Source organism: Micromys minutus (genome assembly GCF_963924665.1).
Source record: "Micromys minutus genome assembly, chromosome: 6".
NCBI classification, from domain to species: Eukaryota; Metazoa; Chordata; class Mammalia; order Rodentia; family Muridae; genus Micromys; species Micromys minutus.
Genome location: NC_137975.1, coordinates 29,038,231 through 29,062,124, shown reverse-complemented (window position 1 = coordinate 29,062,124; position 23,894 = coordinate 29,038,231). Strand labels below are relative to the sequence as shown.

Here is a 23,894-nt window from a genome sequence, read left to right as displayed (position 1 = left end):
TCAGTGATATGTTCTTGCATTTCCCTTGTATCTGGTCTGTGTCCCTTGATCTCCACTGGTCCAGGTGGCAGATGGGTTGGGCTCTGTTCTGCTCCCTGAAGTCTCTGCCGGGTGGAAACAGAAGTTCCAAAGTTCTGTTCCTGGTTGCTGGATCAGGCAGGGCAGGGTGGAGGTGTACTTTCCGTGTGCACTCCGCAGAGATCTCTCTGCTCCCTGGCTGCCTAGATCTCCTACTCACCACTTTTTCAGCCTTTATGATCTGCTGGTCCGGGTGGCAGATCGTCATATGAGTTTTTGATCTTAGCCATTTTGACTTGTGGGAGGTGAAATTTCTGGGTTGTTTTGATTTGCATTTCCCTAATGACTAGGGATGTTGAGCATTTCTTTAGGTGCTTCTCAGCTATTCAGTATTCCTCAGTTGAGAATTCTTTGTTTAGATTTGTACCTCATTTTTAACAGGATTGTTTGGTTCTCTGGAATTTAACTTCTTGAGTTTTTTTTTGTACATATAGGATATTAGCCCTCTATCAGATGTGGAATTAATAAAGATCCTTTCCCAGTCTGTTGGCACACATGATATGCAGTCATTGATAATTGGATAGTAGCACCAGAAAGCTCTGAATACCCAAAAAAACAACTCATAGATGTTATGAAGCTAAGAAAAAGGGGGGGGGGAGGCCAACATGTGGAAGCCTCAGTACTTCTTAGAAAAAAAATTAGAAAAAGAAAAAATAATTTATTCACCATATATTATTATGTACAAATTTTGTGAGCTGTAATAATATTTTATAAAATAAATTAAGAAAAACTAAAGGTTTTAACTCAGTTGAAAAAGTCAATTTGAGATCTATAGTCTGTAGAAAGGGAGCAGAATATTACATGTATCCAGAGGTTACTTTCTCAAACTTTCATAGATGAAAATCATTTCAGAGTCCAAGAATCTCTGGATAACAAGGAAAATAATTTCTTCTGGGCCTGAACTTTGGTTTCTATAGAAGTTGGGTCTTTTAAAATATATATTTGAGTTCAATGAGGTGGACTCTGTCTTCTGGGCATACAACTATGTGTCAGGACACATTTGACAAGACAGAGGGTGGTACGTACACATAGATGCAGAGGAGGGAATTTCACCCTGATTGTCAGCATTTTGCTAATGGGAAGCTGCAAGTAGTATGTTCTCAGCTGGAACAAATATATAATGACCTATCAATTTCAAAACTAAGTCACAATACTGGTTTCTCACCTAAGATGAATATTGCAATGTTATTTGTAGGATCTTGGCTTAATATGTCACCAGTTGCAGAGGTTTGACTCTGAAATGAAGCCTTAAACACATACATCGTTGTAAATATTATAAAGTGGCTTCACCTTTTATCCCACGGTTTGCTGGTTCCCATGGGACCATCTGGCACTACACGATCTTTAACTTGGCACTCTACGCTGCCTCTCAGAACTCAGGCATAGTCCACTCCACTGCCCCTGCTACTTCTGTCCCAGTTGGATATGATAGTCCTGGAATGTTATTTTCACTCACTTGCCCTTGGTCTGCTGTTGCCAAGTCTTAGACACACACATGCCAACTCCGTGGCAGGCTTTATGTGCTCCTTTACCCTATGAACTCAATTAAGTAGTCACATCAAAGAACACATATACCTACTCTGATCCAGTAGGTATAATATAATTTGCTAACCTAGATAAGTCAAAATATCTTGTACAATTCTATCCCTTATAAAACATTCATAACAATCTTATTAATGAAGAGAGGCTCTGAGAGAAACATACGCATCTGCCTCCATCTTCGTTCTTCTCAGAATCTCCTCCTTTTCTGTTTTCCTAGCCATTTCCCTGCCCACCTATCCACTGTCCAATCATGTATCACCATAACATTAGCCCCCATACGTGGTTCTGCAAAAGAAGCCAATACACTATGTATAATTTTATATACTCATGTGCTATGCTTTTTTTTTTTCCAGATAATCCAAAATACATTAGAGTGCCTGACCCATACAAACCTGAAAGGCTTCAGTTACACAACCTTAGTGTCCAAACAAATTACACATGTGTTACGACTTTCTTCTATAACAATAAACAATTTTTCAAGAATAATACAATTGTGCAGACCGATTTTGGGAGTAAGTATGTTGTTTACATTTATAAAAATAAATAACCTTTCTTTTTCTTTTGTTGATTTGCATTTTTTGGAGAATTACAGAAATTAATGGAATAAAATTACATAAAGCATGTTAGTGAAGAAAAATGTTAAATGCACTTTAAGATGAATTTTAAAAACTGGATTATACAAACCTAACTAAAGTTATTCTTTTTCTATTGTTCAAATTGTGTCCGCTGCAAAACTGGTAGAAACAATTGAAATAGTTTATACGAATTATTCTGATTTTATTCATTTTTTCTTCCCTTCTTTTTATAACATCATTTGCTGTGTATTCTAACACTTCTTTCCACAATTATTCTCTGTTTCTCATAAAAATGAAATAAGAAAAGAAACTAACAAAACTCAGGCGAATCTAAGTGTTTGAACATAAAATAGGGATTATAGTCATCAAATTATGGCAATAGAATTATTAACAGATAAAGTTTGTTAAATGGAAAGGGGTTCTAGACATTTGGAAAAAAAGTAAAAATTTCAAATTAAATTAGACATTTCTTGGCAAATGTTAAATTTTTAAAATGGTGAATGATCAACCATAAAGAAGACAAAAGATGTCATTGCTCACAAGCAGTAAAGACATTTCTAGAAGGAAGAGGAGCAGTAAAAAAGGAGGAAGGGAGGAATGATGATAGATAGATAGATAGATAGATAGATAGATAGATAGATAGATAGATAGACAGACAGACAGGAAGACAACAGACAGACAGAAACAGAGAGAGGGAGACACAAAAAGAGGAAAGGAAAGAGAGAGGGAGAAAGATAGGGTGAGAGGTAGGGTAGGGAATGGAGAAAAGGGGAGAGTGGTTGAAGACAAAAACAGAAATAAAAGCTAGGTATGATGGTAGACATCTGCTATGCCAGCTGCTAGTGAGGCTGAGACACAGTGATCACAAGTTGAAGGCATGCCCGTACAACTTAGTGAGACCTACATAGTGTGTGAAGGCTACCCTGAGCCACATGCCATTCTGTCTTTGCAAAAAACAATAACAAGAACAAGAACAATAAAAAACCAACAAAATACATTAGGTTTTTCTAGTTCTGTACTTTTTATTGATATTGTAGAATTTGTTCCTAGTTCAGGTTTTATTTTGCCTGTCATAGTATTTTTTTCCCTAAATGTCATTTTCACATAAATTTTGTGAAGAAACACAGACACGACTCCAATTTGTTTCATAACTGAGGACAAAGGGAACACCCAAATCTAAGTCTACCACTAAGTCTCCAAAATGACAATAAGCTACAGGATAAATGGTTCAAAATCATGTGGGAGTTAAAAACTTCGAGGAAGACCAGGGAGATTGTTCAGTGGATGAAGGCACTTGCTGTCAAAACAGAAGACCTGGGTGTGTTCACAGGATCTACAAGATGGGAGGAAAAAAACTATTTTTTATATTGAATACATGGGGACACACACACATGCACACGCGCACACACATGTACACATACACAGACATACACAGGCACATGCACATGCACAGGCACACATATGGATACAGACACAAACTTAAAAACAAACAAACAAACTAAGATTAGCACAACTTTTTAAAGTCAGTGTAACAAAGGAGGAATCTTAGAAAACTAATGTTTCTACTTGATAAAAACCATTTCATTTCAGTTAATCGTTTAAGAATCTTTATAGAAAAGTGTTATCAAATGCCCAGCAACCACTGCAACTCAACACACAGCTGTTCCATTACTCTGAAAGCTAAAGTTATGAAGTACCTAATCAAAGCAATGTGGGAAGCCATTTTTGTATGTTCAGAGTAGGCAAGTTTTTCTAAGAAATTTTTAAAAAGCAAGATCATAAGAAGATCGATAATTTTGACTTCATAGTTAAATACTTCTTGTCTTTGAAGTTATTGAAAGAAATAGTATATACATTGTGTACTGTAGGAAAGTGCATGATTTATTTATTTGACATGGACAATTTCTCAAAACATATCAAAAGCCCTTTCAGCTACAACACAAGACCCACATATTCCAATTTAAACACAGGAAAGCTATTTCGACTGTGTAATTTACAAAATATATACACATGATGACTAGACCCATGGAAAAAATGCTCAGCCTCATTAGCCATCAGAGAAATGAAAGCTAAAATAAAATGGAGATTGTATACACATCTACTAGCAAAGAATAACATCATTGTTGTTGAGGATGTAGCTACTTGCCCAGGATAAGAAGAATGATTATATCTACTGGCAGAGTAGGTTCATGCATATGCATCTACCCCTGGAGAGAGATCAAAGAACCACCAAGTGCTTCCAATCAAGCAGACACAGCAAGTTAATGGAGAAGAATGTTTATCTTTCTTTGCTCTAACAGAATGGTCTCCATATAAAAATAAAAATGTTCTTTTAGACTGTAAGTTTGGAAGTTTCTGTCTAAGGTTGGATGTCCCTCTAACACTGGGTCTCGGGTAGGGACACCAGATAACAGTGGTAAGGGTGTATCATGAAGAGAGCTACTCTTCTTGTACATCAAGAACAAAAAAGAAAAGTGAATGGAAACCACTGATTCCATTTGAGGAATTGCTTGCCATGATCCAAAGACTTTTGACTCGGTCTCAGCTCTCCAATAGCTCATCCAGATCTGTTGTGGTAACCCCATAAGGCTAAAAGTCTTACTAATGACTGAAAGAATAGACTTATGATATGTTTAAAAAAGTCCAAGTCCTGTAACATATCCAAGATAATTTGTTCAAAACATTACTGTTTCAATCTATTCATTTATGAGGAATGCAAGGTTACATTCAATCTACAGCAGAAGAAAAATAGTTCAGAGGAGATGTGATGTGTCTCAGAAAGGAGCATTTTGATTTGCAAGTGGCAAGGAAGGATGGTAGAGATGTTCCATATTAACTGGGATGGAAGCATATGGATGAAGAAACTCATAACTCATTCAGCCCTATCTTAAGCCAATGTCTGTGGCTATAGCCTATGTCTCATTAGTTTTATTTTAATTACCTCTAAATACCAAAGTATGTGGACAACCAAGAGAATATTCGGTTATAAGATAATATTTTGGAGTATTCCTCAAATCAGTGAGATGTCTAGATTACCTACTGCTATATAGAAGCAAAAAAAAAAAAAAAAATAGTCTGTGAAAAAAAATCTGATCTAAACGACCCAGGAAAGGTGTAAAAACTTCACTGAGATTTTGTTAATTCACAGTTAATCAAAAGATGGCTGTTAGTGATTCAAGCCGGTTATGTAAAAACATGTTTTCCACTGTCTGATTTTTCCCATTATAACTTTTTTTTTTGTTTTTAACAGCTCCAGAAAAGCCTGAGTCTGTTTTGTGTGGAGATTCAACAGAGAACACAACATTAGTCACCTGGGCTGAGCCTGTGTCTAAACCCCACGGATATTTTTTATGCTATAAGACCCTTTCAGGTAATGTTGGAAGTTGTAATTCCCACTAGGGAAACAAAATCAAGAATTTTTAAATGTTGTTTTGTTGTTTCAGTCAGAGAACTACAGGGCTTTTATGAATATGGTGAGAGATTCATGTTTGTCTCAGGTTCAGAACTGTCACTCGTTAAGGGCTTTCAAGCCTCTACTGCAGTATAAAGCAAGAATATTCCTGACTTTTCTTAATCTGTCTCAACTTTAATCTTTATATTCAAAGAAAAAAATTTTCTTGAAAATAATAATGTTCCCATCCTGCAAATATTACAATTCATCAATATTAGTTGAACTCATATATTTATCAGGAAACTAGAAAAACAGGCAAAAATGTAGACACACAATATTCTGTAAGTAAAAATGAGTGAGACCCCATTTAGCCACATTAGATGGAAACTTGAACAGTTTTAATTCATCATTAGTCTGCTTCAAAAGTTAATGTTGCCCTCCCTGAGCCCAGAGTGCCAAGGCAAGCTCTAAATCAGTCTGCTCAGATGAACACACATCTCATGGAAAAGAACAAATATTTAGAATATTTGTTAAAAATAGTGGGCAGGACTAGAGCCTTTTAGAGCAGTCCAAACATCAGGACAGTCCTTTATCTTGGGGCTAAGGTGGGAATGAACTGAGCACTCCCAGAATCCCTTCTGCGTTTGGCTGGAAAGAACCAGAAGTAAGTGACAAAATTTGAAATCTAAAGAACCATTTGTGAATACTCTCTTATATTCCAGTAACATTCTTCTGCTTCTTTTCTTAAGATAATTATAATCAAATGAGTAAAAGAAAGGTAAAAGGCGTGTTGTCCTTAGCCTACGTGTTAAGGAGAAGATATCTAAATGCTGTATATGAGAGTCTGAGTCTGGTAAGTCAGCAGTTAGATTGCTAGGACAGGAGAAATAGGAAATGCTAGGAGAACGAAACCAAGGGCTACCTATGCCCTCTGTTTCATCTGACATGTGCTTTATGGATCTTTCAGTGGGACTTTCCCAGGAATGCACTGTTTGCTCCCTGTCTTTTAGAATCATCCACTAGTCCATTTTGCTGCATTTCTATTCTGTTATTTTCTCTATTGTACTGTTTGTATGTCAGAATATTTTGTAGAATTAAACATGCCTATTGTTTGTTTGAATAATTAAGGTAAGGATGGGAAGAGTTATTAACAATTTGAAGAGTTTTGCATGTCTGCAGGTGATATGAAGTCCTTCTTGTTGTCACATATACAGCTCTCCAAACATGATGCTTGCACATGGTTTACGAAGAATGAAGGGGAGTTTGAGTGACATTGTATATCTTCTATTCTTCCAAACTATGAGCTGGTCACTGAGTCGAGCCTCCACTCTAGACTACCTTAAAGACCAGTAGAAGCCAGTCCCCAGTTCATGAACTCTGTCTGACAGTAATAAAAAGGAATTGTCCCCAACCGAAGGCTGCTCATCCTGTTTCCTCACCCATTACTAAGGTCTAATGCAGTGAGACCCAGTTTATCTACCAAGGAGACTTAACAGACTTGTAGCACCATTCAGTTCTTCAAACTATGCACACTGGTCCAAGTGCAAAGCACTCTTCAGAAAGCTCAGGTCTAAAGTCTTGGAGATGAATGCTCTTAAATCTAACTCTACATTTCATCTCTCCACGTCTCCATTTAACTGTTTCAGCATCTCCAGCAGTTAGAAATTAAGAGAAGAGAAATATATCTAGTATTTACTTCTCTTGTACTATCAGGAGATTTTATGATGTTCTACATTAAGGTTTTGTTAATATGGTCTAATACCTCGAGAGTGTTATTTCTAGGATAGAAATCCGCAAGTGAAATTTAAGATGATGCTATTGTTACTTTCATATTTTCCCGACATGTTATTTTGTGCAGAGCTGCAGCTTTACATCATCAACTTAATGATACTGGGTGACAGCAGGGTTTCCCCAATCACTGGGGAAGAGGAATTTTCAGCTTTATGCATTGAAAGGATTGCTTTTGAGGAGCTACTAAAAGCAATGTGCACATTTTGACACTGTGATGATGTTAGGACTCATTGTGTATATCTTTTAAAATATGACCCTTTATTTGTCTCTTTTGACACTGCAAAAATCCCTTGGCTACTAATATGTGTTCAGCAATTCCATTGGGGTGAGCATGTCTATACTGTTTGAAATACTGACCACAAGACACTTTAGAAGAGATCAAGTCTGCATCTATGTGACATTCTTTAAAGAAATAACTAGTGGGAATACTACTGTTACTTTATGAAAAAAGATAAATTAAAGCATTTAATGAAATGAGATGTTCATTTGTTACATACAGTCTGTTTCTCTGAGACCCTTTTTTTCATAAAGTGTTTGTGTCTATAAAGGAACCAAGAGTATTGATGTGAAGTACTATGGAGTGTCTTCATGAGGGTTCTTCACCGGAGGAGAATCAAGAGAAATGTGTACAGCAATTATTAGATTAGCTAATCTAATAATTAGATTATTATTATTGTATAGTAATATTATTATAAACTGTAATACATATTATTTTGAGACTGGGTTGTCCTTCAGCATCTATCTGTCAGCTGCAGCACCATAAAAGGTAGTAGCTATTTGGTCCAAGAGGTTTGTAATCTCAGAAAAGAGGGACCATATTCCAAAGCTAACAGCCTAAATGGCCCCTGCAAAGTCACCACTGTAAATTGTGTTCAAATCTTTAAAAAGTGGGTGGTGGCAACCACAAAAAGCACACTCAGTCTGAGTCTGAATTCTGTTCATGGGTGAGCTTCTCCTTAGCATTATGCATTGAGGCACCTGTCCTGAGTGAGACTGTACTCTCTATATCTAGAGCAGACCTTTCTCTCTCATTCCACAGTAAGATGTACCAGTTGTGTCTTACAACACCTCTCAGACATGAAAATGTGGCTTATCAATTTCCTGAGACCTCTCTTAACTTAATCAAGTTGAGGAGCAGGATTAACTGGGGCAGGCTTTCAACCAAACCTTGAAATTCTTAGTAGTTTTAGTAAGATAAAATTAGTAATATTCCAAGCATTCTAAGTACTAAGAATCTTCATGAGTTATTTGCTTTAAAAAGTCTTCCGGTGTATTGTTCAAAGCTGAAATGAGCAGTTTCATGTTTGTTACAGTAGGGAAAAAGTCAAGCCTCACTGAATGACATGATGAAGCTGTGTTTTGAAGCAGAGTGGTTGTGAGGTCGCACAGACAAGCACATGAATTTGGGTCACAAAATAAAAGCCAAGCGGATCGGGGAATCAGTACTCTTAACCCCCGGATATTATCCCAGTGATGAAGGCATTATCCTAAGAACTAGACAGCATATAAAAAAATATGGGTCTGTACGTAGGAGGATGGTATCTGACCTTTCTCCTATTCAGCCTCCTCAGAGAGAACTCTCAGTTTAAAGAAGACTAGAGCTGGATAGCTACAGCAGTGTACTCCAGCTTTGGAGGTTCTGAGAAATAGATACCATTAGAGAAACTACTTTCTCTCACTTATGATTGAGATTGAGCCTTCCATTGTGATATCTCACATAAAAACCTTAGCATTAAGTATGTGCCGCATCTTTCCGGATTACTGTCTCCGAAAACCCAAAGATACTTCCAAGTACAGGAGAGAAGTGTGGTCTTGAGAGAAAGATCAGATTTTACCCCACTATGGGCATTCGTCTTCTACTTCTCTCCAGAGAGCAGGTAAACTGGTTACAGGTAGAGCTCAAAGTCTGGATGTCAGTCCCTAATCCCCTTCCTGGCTTCATTTTTCTTACCTGCAGTTATGGCTCCCTCTCTACAGCTCAGTTTTCTATAAAATCATGGATGATATGACAATATCAACTTTACAGCTAGGATGATGGATAAATCAATTAACTCATACATCAAACGAAATGGTGATTGCCACACGTAGAGAGCTATTCATCACTTCTTGGGGGTATTATTGCTATGGTGTTGCTTTTACGTTATCATTGTAGCAGTTGTCTAATGTTACTGAAGATTTCTTTGTTATAGTTTTTCTCCTCAAATGTCAGTATGCGCCTAATGATTTTTCCATCTAACACAAGCTAGCTCTTGATATCTTAAGGTACACCTGTGTCTTTTCATTTTTGTGCTTATTGTGAGCATCTGCCATGCTAGTTCATAAGTTTGTCCATAAGTTCATAAGACCTCTCCATTCAATTTTAATGTTTTGTGGCAGTTCAGGTCGACAGTAACTTGTAGAATATGAATAAATCCATGGATTAGAGCTTAACACCATAAAATCACCACAGTTTTCACTTTTGATATATTTGATTTCTCTCATCTTTTCCATGCAAGGCCTAGAATCCAGTATCACAATAAACTCCTCCCCTTCTCATGGCCCCATGAATCACTAAGCCTTAAGATAATATGAAATAATAAACCTACTTACTGGTGATAAGATGGCTTCTTCCCTGAAAGTCATAAAAGGATGTGAGGAAAACATCGGTTCTAAAGCATCACAACATAAAGTGTTATAGTATTCTCTAGGGTCTGTGTTAGATCAGAAGAAATCTTCAAATATGTGTATCAGTTTATTAAATATCCTTTTCAGCACATTAGTGATATGGAGTCATAACAGTGGATAATTTGAATTTATTCAATGGCTTTGACATATTTTGTACTGCTTTTTCAAATATATAGTTAAAATACACTAGATCATTTTCCACATCCCTCTCTATCATCTCCCTCCTATACTTCTGTTTATCTCTCCCAAATTCATGGACTCTTCCTTTTTAGTCATTGTTATAGTTATGTATACACAAAAACGGATAAACACAAAATAACCTTTTTGAGTCCATTCACTGTTGCATGAGTGTATGTGTGTGTGTGTTTTAGTGACAAATATTTGATATCAGATAACCAATTACAAGATCATTTTTAGTGAAGATGAATTATCCTGGTCTCAACAGCTGTTAATAACTTGTAGCTCTTTGTTTAAGTTTGGACCCAATGAAGTCTTTCCCATCTAGGTTGGAATATCAACTCTTGTATTTATTTGTTCAAGACTCATTAAGTAGCCATGTTGTTACGATTTTTATGGTGTTAGTTTTCCTTTCATAACTGGAAGACACAATTGCACAACAGATTTCATTGCCTCCTGGATTTTACAATTTTTCTGGATTTCTGCCTCTTTGTTGATGTTCACTGAGCCTGAGGTGCACATCTCTCAAATGGAGCTGGGCCATCTCCTGTCAGTTGTTTCCTGCATTTTGACTGGGTGTGTCTTTCTGTAATAGTCTCCTTATGCTACCATAAAGAAGGTTCTTTGAGAAGGAATGAGAGCTACACTTGGTTGAGTATCATGATAATCCTTCAGAACTCAGTTGGGCAGTCAACTGGTTTTGGGAGGTTCCAGAGGTGGTATTCTTCTAGACTCTAAGACAAAGCTGAACAAGATGACCACATGCAGTTGTCTGTGTTTATGATACCAGCTGTAATTTTCCTCCTGTTAAGTGGACATTAACTTCAAGTAGACAGTTGTTACTTATTGCCAAGGTATGAATGCTGCTACTGTACCTTTGGGGTTGTTGTGCTCTGCCAGGCTTTGTTGTGGATCATAGGACTTTCCTTCAACTTCTGTGTAAACATAAAGTAGTAGTTACCTATGTTCTCTTCAAGCATCCTCAGTGTTATGTGTACTGCATTCCACCCTATTCTTCTGTGTTATCCTCTCTTCTCCCAGTTAAACCCCTCCACATTTCTCCTCTTCCTGTTCATAACACCAATATCCTGCCAGCCCCCTCTCTAGAAACCCAATCCCTTGTCCTTTTTTATTGTTTCTGGTTTCTGAAGTTTCTCTAGAATGGATTTACATATCTGAAGATTTGGAGCTAGGAACGCAGATGAGCGACAACACGCTGTTTTTATCTTTCTGCATAAATTCCCTCAACAATCAGTCTGCTTGGACTCATATAATGCAAACATCAAGTAATCTGCATAGAGATCCTGACTATCCTAAACTTACTAACCTAGGTTTACCTTTTAATTCTAGAAAAATGTGAAACTTTGACTAATGATGTGAACAGTTTTGAGGTGAAAAACCTGAGACCTTATAAACACTATGGAGTGTTTCTATTTGCCTATGTCAATGGGAAGGTACAGCGCAATGGGACTGCTGAGGAATGCTACTTTCAAACAAAAGCAGCTCGTGAGTGTTTTGTTTTATTGTTTCTTTTATTAATGATAAGGGGCAGCGAATGCCATTTTTATGTACAATGCATTGATCTTTCTACTTCCTCTGGGAAAGACATTAACCTGGCATGTTTGTTAACTTCCAAATATTTTGACTAAACTAAAAGAAAAATAATTAAACACTGCTAATCAAGGTTCACTATATCCATCAGATATAGTAAGAGGGTCAAAGGAACAATGCTGGAGGCATTACCAGCCAGTGTGCTTTCTACTACTTCAAACACTTAAGTACCTCAGTAGCTTAGATTAAAAATTCTTACCTTAGTATCTAGAAACAGAAACTACAGCAAGACACTTAATGATGTCCTACAGAAACTGATGAAATATTTCATAATATAGAGCATGTTTTGGTACTTATTTTATGTCATGTTTTTTGTTGGAAATTTCAATAATCTTGCTTCTTGTGTGACACTCCCATGGTTTGCTAGATTGATGTTCAAGATAACTATTTGGACTCAATTAGAAGAAGGGAAGAAGAAAGAGTCCTGGAGTAAGGTGGAGTCTATGACTATAGGACCTAATGGGCACCAGATTCCTAGAGAAAAGATGTTTTCAGTGTTAAAACTTTTCATATTATCTAGGCTCACATAATCCCATCATTAGCTCAGGAACATTTGGACAGTTGATAGTTACAAGAGGACAGTCAATTTCCTTCAATGATGTGACCTTTGATAGGGTGAGCACGCACTAGGATGAGCTCCAATCCCAAGAACTAGCTTGATGAGGCAAGAAGAAGCAAAGTAGAAATCTCAGAGTTGACTAGAAATGGGTAGAAGGGCAGAAAAGATGGGAAGATAAAGGGCTTGGCTGTGTATGTATGAAAAGGCTCAGGTATATATTATACGGCTTTCTCAAAGAAGAATGAAAGTATTGAAACATTTCCAAGTCCTATAGCTATATGTTCTCATTGCCTTCCCAGGTTTCTTAGATATTAAAACCAAGGAAAGCGATTAGTTGCTTGAAATGTCTCACTTGGTGTTGAGTAGGATAAACAGGCACACAAGAGAAAGAGGGCCTGGGCTGTACAGGAGAACTTACCTGTTTCTCAAACATCCCTCCATCCTTCCCAACTTCCTTCCTTCTCACTTCTCACTCTTATTTCATTCCACATCCTGTTGTTTAGGGGCTGTTGAAACACTTAGCATTTCATGCATTTTTTAATATATTAATAATAAATAAGTTATTTATTTTTAATGTTTTAAAAATAAATTTGAATCTGTGTTTCTGTGATGAAAATGAACACCAAGGATGGTTTACATTGTACTCATTCTTCAAGGTATAAAACTTTCATATATCAAACCATTAAGATAACAAATGTCTCTTTATTTTGATAGGTCCAAGCAAGGTCAATGGGATGAGAACCTCCCGGAAGACAGAAAACAGTATAACTGTTACATGTGATTCTCCTAAAGAAATTAATGGCCCTAAAATATTTTATATTTTGAAAGTCAAAAGTGGAGGTTCTTTAGTTAAAAATTTCAACCAAAGCAGATGTGAATTTGATGTAGACAATCTCTACTATTCAACTGACTATGAGTTTCTGGTAAGGTTATATGTTCCATAATCATGGTCGTCTCAAGACATAGTAAAGTGTTTAATACTTAGTTCTTGCATGACATTAATGACAGTGTGCGCATAGACATATGGATCTCTGATGACTTGTAAAATCAACACGCTAGAACTTCAGCAATTTGATGCCAAGCATTTTCTGTCTGGAATAAAAAGCAATGTTAATGACAAAATTTTCTCAGGATATTAGCTATTTCAAAATGACTTAACCTGGGGCAGGGGCACATTGTTCGTGTGCCTGTTAGGAGACAATTCCTGAACAGCAGATCTTTGCTTTGCCAAATATTTATTTTCAACTAAAAAATCTTTGATGTGCTTTGAGGCTAGAAAATAAGAAAATAAATTTAAAAACATTTGAAGATAAAGAACCTTAACATACCAATAGTTTCCATGTAAATCAGACATCATAAAGATATTTTGGTTATTTATATGAAAATTTCTATGCAATAGATAAACATAATCATTTTAAGACAGTCTGGCATTTTTCTCTGTATTGTTTTATCATTTTTTTGTTATTTAATTTCCAATAGTTACATGGAGTTCTAACATACAGTTTTTATTACATTCTAATAATTCCAACTATACTGATATCTAACATAAACAGCATTTGGGAATCATGTTTATGAATAAATAGCCACTTTTCTTAATGTCTTTAATAATTTTTACTTAATACAAAACAAAATGAAGGAAGAAAAATCTGGTTTTGACTTCTAGTTTGAGCCGGATATTGCATCTAGAGAGATGTATGTTAGTGCTCAGCTCCTGCTACTTGACTTATGACTGTAGACTATTGAATGGTGTTGCATTTTGGGTTGGTTTTCCCTGAGCATTTAGCCATTCTCCTTCATACACATGCCTAGAAATTTACCACTTAGTTGATTCCAGATCTGTCAAGGCAACAATTAGTGATATCATAAGTCTACTTGCACATAACTTTTAAGTTGTACCCTTCCAACTACTGAGCTCACCTTGTCTTCACCTTCAAATTTGCTCACACACATCCTCTACCAAACTTCACACTTTTAAGTGAAGAGAACTCTTTCTTCCTAGAGACCTGAATGAGTGAAATGAGCAGTAGTGATGCTGTAGCGTGAACTCTGTGCTATCTTCCGATTTCCTTCACCAAAGAAGTTAATCCATTTCCCTTTGGTTCTTTGTTACTCCAAGCCATGGGCAGAATCTAGTCAGATTCTTTGTCAACATGTATCATGTACATGGATAATACACTCGGTCCTGGACACCCTCCAGCCTCTGAAAATTCATAAGCTGAGTTCTTACTATTAGTCTTTTTTTGCCACTGTGGTTCTCATATTCCTATCAGAATTATATATTATGTCCCACTTACAAGCAATCTAGGCATTCTCTAGAATGAAACTCTGGACTCTTCCACCTTCTTTGCATAAACTAGTTCCAAAAGAGTAAGAATCATGTGGTCAGGTGTACCACAACAATGCTGTCCTCCCTTGGAGGTAACCTAAGGTTGGAAGCTCAATAGCCTGGCTCTGTGGTTCAAACTGTGATCGCTTCATGGGTGACATATGCTTGACAGGGATGGTATGTAACCCAGCACATAGTTATTGCCAACAGTGCTGTGCTCTGTTTTCCCTGTGAGTGTGATGTACATTGGTTCTTAGAGAAAGTTCATATAGGGTAGGTCTTACCCATCAATTAACTCAGTCTTGAAAGGTCTTCACACATGTGTCTTGGGTTTGCCACACACCAACCCCCACATGTGATTATAGATCTTGTCGAAATCAGCATTAACCATCACAGTATGATCTTGACAGTAGACTGCATTGATTTTTGTTTATTATCATTTCAATTATAAATTTTAACTAGTAGTAGCTCACAGGCTCTGATTCAGCTACTCTGGAATTCAGTCCATGCTAGAATCCTGAAGAAATAGGCTCTAATGCCAGAGATAGAATAGGTTGCTAGCAAGAGAGAAGGCAAGCAGGCAAAGAGCAAATGATTCCTTCTTTCTTGTCCTTTATATAAGCTCCCACCAAAAAGAAGCAACTCAGATTTAAGGTAGATCTTACTACCTCTAAAAATCTGGATTTAATTTGGCTATTTCCACTTCAAATAATTCAATAAAGAAAAAAGAGTCCTTCACAAGTATACCTAGCTTCTTGGGTTTTAGTTAATTCCAGATGATAACCAGGAATAATCATGACAAGTACTTTGAAATTTGTAATATATATATATATGTGTGTGTGTGTGTGTGTGTGTGTATGTGTGTGTATGTGTGTGTGTGTGTGTGTGTGTGTGTGTGTGTGTGCTGCTGACTTACTGATCTGGGGAAATACAGTAATGGGGTATCTAATGCAAAATACTCTTCATATTCCAAGAGGAAAATTATTTCTTCCTTTTATAGTACATTGATTTTTGATATATTATTGAATAAATAGCTTAATATTTTATTAATTCTGTGAACAGATGTTCACAAAGGAGATTATTCAATAGATGGGTAGAGAATGTGATTGACATCTCAGTGACAAGCAGAACTTTTGTTGCATTTTGGAAATATTTCATTATTTACATTGTTTCTATACAAACACATTCTTTGAGAATCATCTACATTGTCTCCTGCAGTCACTGGTTCTTGCAGATATATCCCTGACTGTGTACACCATTTCTCAGAAGAGTATTCCACATTGAGAAACAATGTGGTATTTCTAAGACATTCTGCATTTTGTTCCACTGTGCACAGCTTCCCCAGTGGCCACAGAGCTTTTAGCACACTGCTCCCTTGAGTCCCGCACACACTGAAGCTTCATCTTGTTAATAACTTTACCTATGGCTTGCCTTTTTTCCCAGGATTCTCTTCTTCCTCTTTTCAAATATTCTAAGTTATTCTGGGTTCTATGAGTAAACGGTATAAACATAAAATTCAAATTAGGGGATGATTCTTTTATTTAGTTATTCCTTCTCCGACTGCCAAAGCGGTTCTCTGGTTTTCCTCACTCTACTTACTATATTTCCGCATCTACTTATGTCCCTAAGACAACATGCACACACGTGTAATCATCCCATCTATATGAAGTTTAACCAACTCCATAAAGATATTCATACTTGTTTTTTTATTCATAATTTATGTCTAGTGGTTTGTTTTGATGCATTTTTCTTGTATCTTCTCCACTCATAAAAAATAGTTTTGATCATTGTTATCATGGTTTAAAAAAGTTGTATCCTGTTCCCTTATGGCTTGTCAGTTACATCTAAAAGCCTGCGAATAGAATTTAGTGGATTCTTAAAGAACATGGTTTGTTTGGATAATCTCTACCTTGATAATTCCTCAAGAGTCTATGATAGAAGAGTGTACATATATGTATATATATATATATATATATATATGTGTGTGTGTGTGTGTGTGTGTGTATACATATATATATACATATACACATACACATACACATATATATACACACATGCATGCATGAATTTATGGAGCTTAAAATTTTATTGTTGTGAATATTATTGCTTTATAAGAGGCAACTGACAAACTTTTGTTTATGAATATTGGAAATTCTATAGTCATCTATTGTCTGTTTCCTCACCCCTTCAGTTTTCTTTGATATCAACTTGATTTTCTTTTTTATATTCAATCTTATGAGCCCTTGGTTCTCATGGCCATTATTTTTACACAGCAATTTTTCATGTACTTTAACCTTAAAAATATGTGCATTCTACACCCAACTCTTGTAGATATCATGTTTACTTTTAAAATAAAATGTGAACATGCTAACATATTAATAGACAGCTTTAACTTTTGTCTATTTCCTATACCTTAAATTAATAATTTTTGGTTTTATTTTGTGAACTTTTTCATTTGTTTTCCATTTCTATTCAATACTCAAATGATTCCTAAGGCCAATAAACACTTTTCTTTTATTGTTTTGACAGCATATAGCAAAATAACTTTAAAGTTTTCTATTTAACTCAGAAGTTTTTGATGAAAATAGAAAGCATTTTATGAGAAATAATGTAGAATTTATAAGATGTCATACACATTCATAGCAGAAAACCAACTTCCTTTTTTTCTTTTTTTAACTAAAATTTAGGTCTATTTTTACAATGGAGTGTACCAGGGAGAGCCAGTTATAAAACATCATTCAACATCTTGTAAGTCATCCTGGCCTATTTTTGACTTCTATATTATGAATTTGTTTGAATAAAATCATTTTATTTTGCATCTATAGATTGATTCATTAGTTGCTTATATGTATTTTATAAATGTTTGCAACTTACAACATTTACAGTATCATAAAAGTCAAATTAATAGATTTGATCACTTAATCAATATGTGAATGTTTGCCTTCATTATAAATTTTAAGAGGATTTATTTGCAGAAGTATTTTTGGCAACCCTTTTCAATGATACTGCTTTCTTGACAGCAATGTTCAACATATTTTGGTGCTACTAATGTGTCTGCAGCTTATGTTCTATTTCTAAGATACCTCAAGAATCTAGGGCATCATTATTGACAATAAAACACAGAAATCAGCTTTGGGTCGTGAATAGCTACTTTCCTCTGTGTTCTATACAGTCTCAATTTACTGGAGCCAAACTATTTAGCTTCATTTCAGAAATTAAGGAACAGAAGTGCAAAGGTGTAGGTTTGTGGCCAAATTCCCTTTTAGGAAGTAAGGCCTATGGTTGGAAGCTCAACAGCCTGGCTCTGCGGTTCAAACTGTGATGTCACTTCATAGGTGACATGTGCCTGAAAGGGATGGCATGTACCCCAGCATATATAGTTATTGCCAACAGTGCTGTGCTCTGTTTCCTCTGTGAGTGTGATGTACATTGGTTCTTAGTGAAAGCTCAAGCAAGGGAAAATGTTAATCCTCACTGTCAAATGAAATAAATCTTGTCTCCTGGTTAATTGGTTTTATTCCCCAGTGAACTTGTAAGAGATTTATCTTTGTGGGATAGAAGCTTTTAGGAATCCCTTAGGAGGCTACCTACTTCTGTGCTGAATGGTAAACTATGAGTTCCTTTCTGAAAACTGTAATAACTACGTTACCTCACTGATTCCTTTAAAATGAGTCTCTGAAAGGGAATTAAATCTAAATGATAGTTTTTTACAAAAGTACATTATTTAATGAAAAGAAATGGAAGTACTCATCTATATTCTAATTAGTCTCTTTAAATATAAATGCCTTGGGAATTTTGAAATATCAGAGCCCAAAATTGTAAAATCAAGATTTTAATGTATTTCATTTTATTCTAAAAATTTTAGTTTTGACTCTTCACAATAAATGAAAAATATTAAAATTTTAGTTCCTAAAGATTACTCTTGATCTAGTAAAGTATTTGAAATAAGCTCTTGTGTGTCAATTTTTCTTTCTAGATAATGTGAAAGCACTGATTATATTCCTGGTGTTTCTGATTATTGTGACATCAATAGCCCTGCTTGTTGTTTTGTATAAGATCTATGATCTACGTAAGAAAAGATCTTGGTAAGGCCAATTAATTACGAATTAAGAAGCAATGGTTGTTGTAGTGATGTTTCACACTGGCGTTCATTGCCTGAGTTGTGGACTAGAGAAAGTATGAGCCTAGTGCACATGTGACTATGGAGTCAAAGACTTAACATGGAATAGTTGGCTTCCTGTAAGTACTTGTATTCTCTATGTTTGCTAAGGGTATTGTAAAATAGTTTTAATAATAATGATCTGTGTAAACAACGTGCAGCTTTTCTTTTAATCCTCAATGGATTAAGGAAATTTGCTATTCACTGGGAATAGCCAATGTGAAAAAGAAAATTTCTAGGCACTGTGTTCAATTTTTTTTTGGCCTAATAAGGTAAAAATTTATGAAAAAAAAAGGGATGATTCACTTACTACTTTCTCACTCTTCTGAAATTTTAAGGGAACCCTTGGTCACTTTCTTTGCTTCCATTGCTTTCTGCTCTCTTCCAGGTTTCTATTTCCCCTCTCCCCTTTCCATTCTTCATCCTCATTCCTTGCCTTCCCCTCCCACTCCGCTTCTTCTGTGCTCCGCATTTCTGCTTGTTCCTCTGTGTAGTACATTTATAAAATGACATTGGGTCACTTAATGCTGAGTGCCAACTGAATGTCATATTCTTACAAACCCAGAAACTCCTTTCATTTTATTTCCGCAGCAATTTGGATGAGCAACAGGAACTCGTTGAAAGGGGTGAGTGTGAATAATTTTAACTGATGAATATTATTTCTCTGAATTCCAGTCCACTTATTTTAACCTAAGGGCTGAGCGTCTTTAAGTCAACCCAAGCTTTGTTCACCAAGACAATGAAACAAGTTCACCTGTCCCAAAAGTAGCCATCTACGTGAACTTTTCAATCACAATAATATCACAAATATTATCCATGTCATTGAGGATGCCACAGTGACAGGCCATGACCTCTGCTATACAAAGGGTGAGAATCAAAGCGAGAAAGCCATGTGCCTTGATGAATAAGAGAAGTGTGGTAAATGTTGTAGCTGTGGAACATGCATGGTTCTGCATAAAGGTAAAGTGTAGAAAATTGTCTGTAGGGAGGGCAGGAATTTGCTTTGCTAAGAATGCTGGGAAACATCAGACCAACTAGTGAGGAAGGCAAACAGTATTCCACAGTGATGCTGTAACATGAAGTGTCTCCAGGCTTTGCCAGGGTGTGATGGTAGATTCTCCCACTGAAGGCACAATGATGAATAAAACGTTTTATTTTTTTTAAAAAGGACACACCAAGTGTTATATATATATATATTTTTTGGTTTTTAAAGACAAGATCCAATACAAATTATTAGAGGCATCTAAACTTAGCTTATAATAATTAAAGTCTTTCCTTTTTCTCATTTTCATGACACTGAATTTGAAAATGTCTCTGTCTTGCGTTACCTGCTATGTGAAGCATTTCCTTCAGACAACAGGAGGTGAAGCTTTTGGGCTGGTTCTTTGGAACCCTTAGTTTGGGTCCCTGTTAAAGACTGTGTCTGACAGGGCTGTATTTGTCCACATCTTTGTTGAATATCCTCCCATTCCCAGGGTGCAGACGTTGGGAATGCAGGGAGATTCCACTTTATTTCAATGCCTTCTCCCCAGTTCCTGCGTGAGAATGTGGAAATCAGTGTATATCAATGAATAGGTCACATGTCTGGAGTGTTAGTACTGTTAGGCCGAGGGGAGAGTGAGGAAAAAAAAGCTAAGCATACCTGGGCAGAGGCACATATACAGTTTCCAGAGTTTCAGTGGATTGGAAGTATCAGATGTTTTCTCCTGTAATTAGTACTAATTACAACTCGGAATACTTTAAAACTTACTCACTCTAAACACAGCCCTCACTCAACTCAGTTAAATGAGATCTAGACATCTCCCACCAACCTGAGGAACTAGCCAATGTGATAATTATGTTTGAAAAAAACAAAGTTTATTGTGAACAGTAAGATAAGTGTGTCGCACTCCTGGACAAGTTCTTTCTTCATATAACAATGGCAGTTAACATGACACTGGAGCAAAAACAAGAAACGGGAGAAACCAAAAGAAACATCTGTATGTGAGACAGCACACATTTCCCTTGCCTTTTAAAACCATAGTTTCTTACTCCTTACACACCAAGAAAACTTTGACTAATTCCAGGTTACATCCTGTTTTACATGTACTTTATGCTCATTGTAACTAGTAAGATCTTAATGAACACTATCAAACCTTAAAAAGAAAAGCCAAGCAATGACAAAAATGTATTCGCATACTTTTATGCAAAAATGCTTAAAATTTGTACATTTATTTTTGTTTTTTAAAATAAAGTTCTTGAATAAAATAAATCAGAAACAATATTAAAACAAGGAAAAAAAAAACAGAAGAAAATAAGCTCATTTTTGTGGGGGGAACAATGCAGAGCCAGAAGAAGACTGAGGTACAAGATTCAGAAGTCATTATTTATAGGAAAATGCTTACATATGAATAAAATTTCCCACACAGATAGGGAGAAAGGGAATAGCTGAGTTATGAACTCTATTAGCACATGCAGATCCAAAGGACAGACAGACAGGTGCGACCCTATTCTTCACTCTAACTTGTTTACAGATGAGGAAAAGCAGCTGATAAATGTGGACCCAATCCATTCTGACACTTTGCTGGAAACATACAAAAGAAAGATTGCGGATGAGGGTAGACTGTTCCTGGCTGAATTTCAGGTATGAGTCGTCCCTGACCGAGGGTAAGAGATTCCGCATAGTCATCATGATGGTTCCATGTTATGTATATTTGCATAATCATTTGCCTTAATACTTTATCCACCGGACACAGAAATAGAACGTAGTCATAAGCTACTGTAGTATTTCTAGATGAGGGATTCATCGAGGGTGGCAAGGCCATTCACAACAGGAAGCTGGCAAAGCCTGTAGCATGATGCTCCAGTGCATTGAATCTGAGTATGATGTCACATTTTGTCCTTGTGTTCTAGATGACTATCTAATAATCAGCGACTAAGACATTTTCTGTTAAAATTAGATTTGTTTGGAAATTAAATTAAATTGTTTTGTCATTAATTTTTTTTTAAATAATTTTTTCAGAATTCAAAATAAAGTTAATTCAATCTATCTATGTACTGTGTTTGTCAGTATAAAGGGTGTATTTGTTATCTCATTTACCCCAGCAATAACCAATAAAGCATAAAACTCTTTACCCTCCTCCTTCTCTCCCTCCCTCCTTCCCTCCCTCCCTCTCTCCCTCTCCCTCCCATCCTTTTCCTACCTCCCTGATTCCTTTCTTTCCTCCTTTCTTCTCTCCCTCATTCTTTTCCACCTCCTTCTTTGGGAAATCTTCTGTAACCCAAAGAATTTTTGTATCTTTCAGAGCATTCCACGGGTTTTCAGCAAGTTTCCCATCAAAGATGCCCGTAAGCCCCATAACCAGAATAAAAACCGTTATGTTGACATTCTTCCCTGTGAGTGCACCTTGAGACCGAGCTTGTGCATATTCACACTGTCTGGTTACTCTTTCGTCTCGTATTAATTTTCTCTTCTTTAAATAGATGACTATAACCGTGTTGAACTCTCTGAAATAAATGGAGATGCAGGGTCAACGTACATAAATGCCAGCTACATTGATGTAAGTAAATACGCTGGGCTACCTTATGGCTTCTTTTGACTGTCAGAGATGTATGTTTTCTTTACATCTACGTGTTCCATTTGGTCCCTCCACTGGCTCTGCAAGAATTTAGAGAAGTTATTACACATATTTTGAGTTAAGCCCATGACATCACTGACAACAGAAACAAAATTTATCAACGTTTACAAAGATTGTTATGTGTATTCTTGCTGGTGCTAGGTGTAAAACAGGGCTTATGAAAATAAAAATCTCCCCTTTGCTGTGCATGGACATATATCTACATGAATTTCTCATAAAAACTCTGCATTTGCTGCAGCCGAGCACACGATGTCCATCAATACATGAGAATTGGGAAACTCTAATACTTTAGTTATTATGAAACTTTGATGAAATTGGGAAAGGCTTAAACTGAGATGAAGTTTATGTCTGCCTAACCCCAAGCTGCTGCGCTTCTGTTCCCAGTGCACGAAAGCACTTTCTTTTTCTATTGGTGTGCTCATCTTTCCCTTGCAGTTATCAAAACTGAAAATATCTAGACAAAATTTATTGATGACATTTAGAAATTTGACTTTTATATTTCTTAAATATGTAGGGTTTTCTGTGAGTTCAAGAATTTTGCAAGATAGAAAAACACATATATGTTGAGAACATCTCCTTACCAGTCTACATAGTATCTCCTTCTTTCAGGAGAGTCTTTATGTCTGCATGTTTCTTAACAGAAAAATAAAACTCCAACATTTGCTAAGACTCTCTTATTACAAGTGTAATATTCACACAAGGATACAGCCTGTTATTTTCTGACTAGTCATATAAAATAGACATGTCTTAGATGCGCATATCTGTACACATATAGATCTATACATAGTATAGATGTAGAATGTATAGCCTATGTTGACATTTATGTACAAATGTTTACATACATATGGATCTATCTTTCTATACATGGAACACATACAATAGTACTCTAAAGGAAAAGATTACAGATTTTTTTTCTCTAATGGCCCAAAGTGCACATAATCTTGATTTTTCAGATCATAGCTAATCCTTGTCACAAATATGCAACTCCAGAGTGGCCCAGAATCTTTTGAAAGTCTGTAATATAGCTTAGTCACAAAGGACTTTAAATATAGAGTCAGATCTTGCTAGATTTTTTCACAGGCTTGTCTGCACCTTTCTTGTTCCATGAAAAGAGCAATTTAAGGAAGGGTAGGTTTCTTCTGGCTCATGGTTTGAAGTGCACGGTATGGCCACCTCATTTGAGCCTCTCCCTCACAGACATGTGCAGAAGTTTGTCTCTAAGGTGATCTAAAATCTTATCAAACTGGCAATCAAAATTAAACAAACACAGGGCAAGGGGAGCTGGAAAGATAGCTCAGCAGTTAAGAGAACGCCCTGCCTTTGAAGAGGATCTAGGTTTGGTTCCCACCACCCACACCAGGAAGCTCACAAACATCAGCAACATCAGTTACAGGAAAACTGATG

General features: G+C 36.2%; 1 protein-coding gene across 1 annotated transcript in view; it reads left to right on the top strand.

Moving 5' to 3' along the window:
• Window positions 1-23,894, top strand: part of PTPRC (protein tyrosine phosphatase receptor type C) — a gene marked incomplete at its 5' end in the record, with an annotated part of 112,214 nt that overhangs the window by 66,029 nt on the left and 22,291 nt on the right. The window contains 10 exons of the mRNA XM_080918155.1: window positions 1,974-2,132; window positions 5,446-5,565; window positions 11,569-11,724; window positions 13,103-13,311; window positions 17,402-17,462; window positions 18,691-18,799; window positions 19,465-19,499; window positions 21,387-21,496; window positions 22,158-22,248; window positions 22,336-22,412. Of these exons, the coding sequence (XP_080774281.1) occupies window positions 1,974-2,132; window positions 5,446-5,565; window positions 11,569-11,724; window positions 13,103-13,311; window positions 17,402-17,462; window positions 18,691-18,799; window positions 19,465-19,499; window positions 21,387-21,496; window positions 22,158-22,248; window positions 22,336-22,412 (1,127 nt within the window). The remainder of the gene's footprint in view (window positions 1-1,973; window positions 2,133-5,445; window positions 5,566-11,568; window positions 11,725-13,102; window positions 13,312-17,401; window positions 17,463-18,690; window positions 18,800-19,464; window positions 19,500-21,386; window positions 21,497-22,157; window positions 22,249-22,335; window positions 22,413-23,894) is intronic.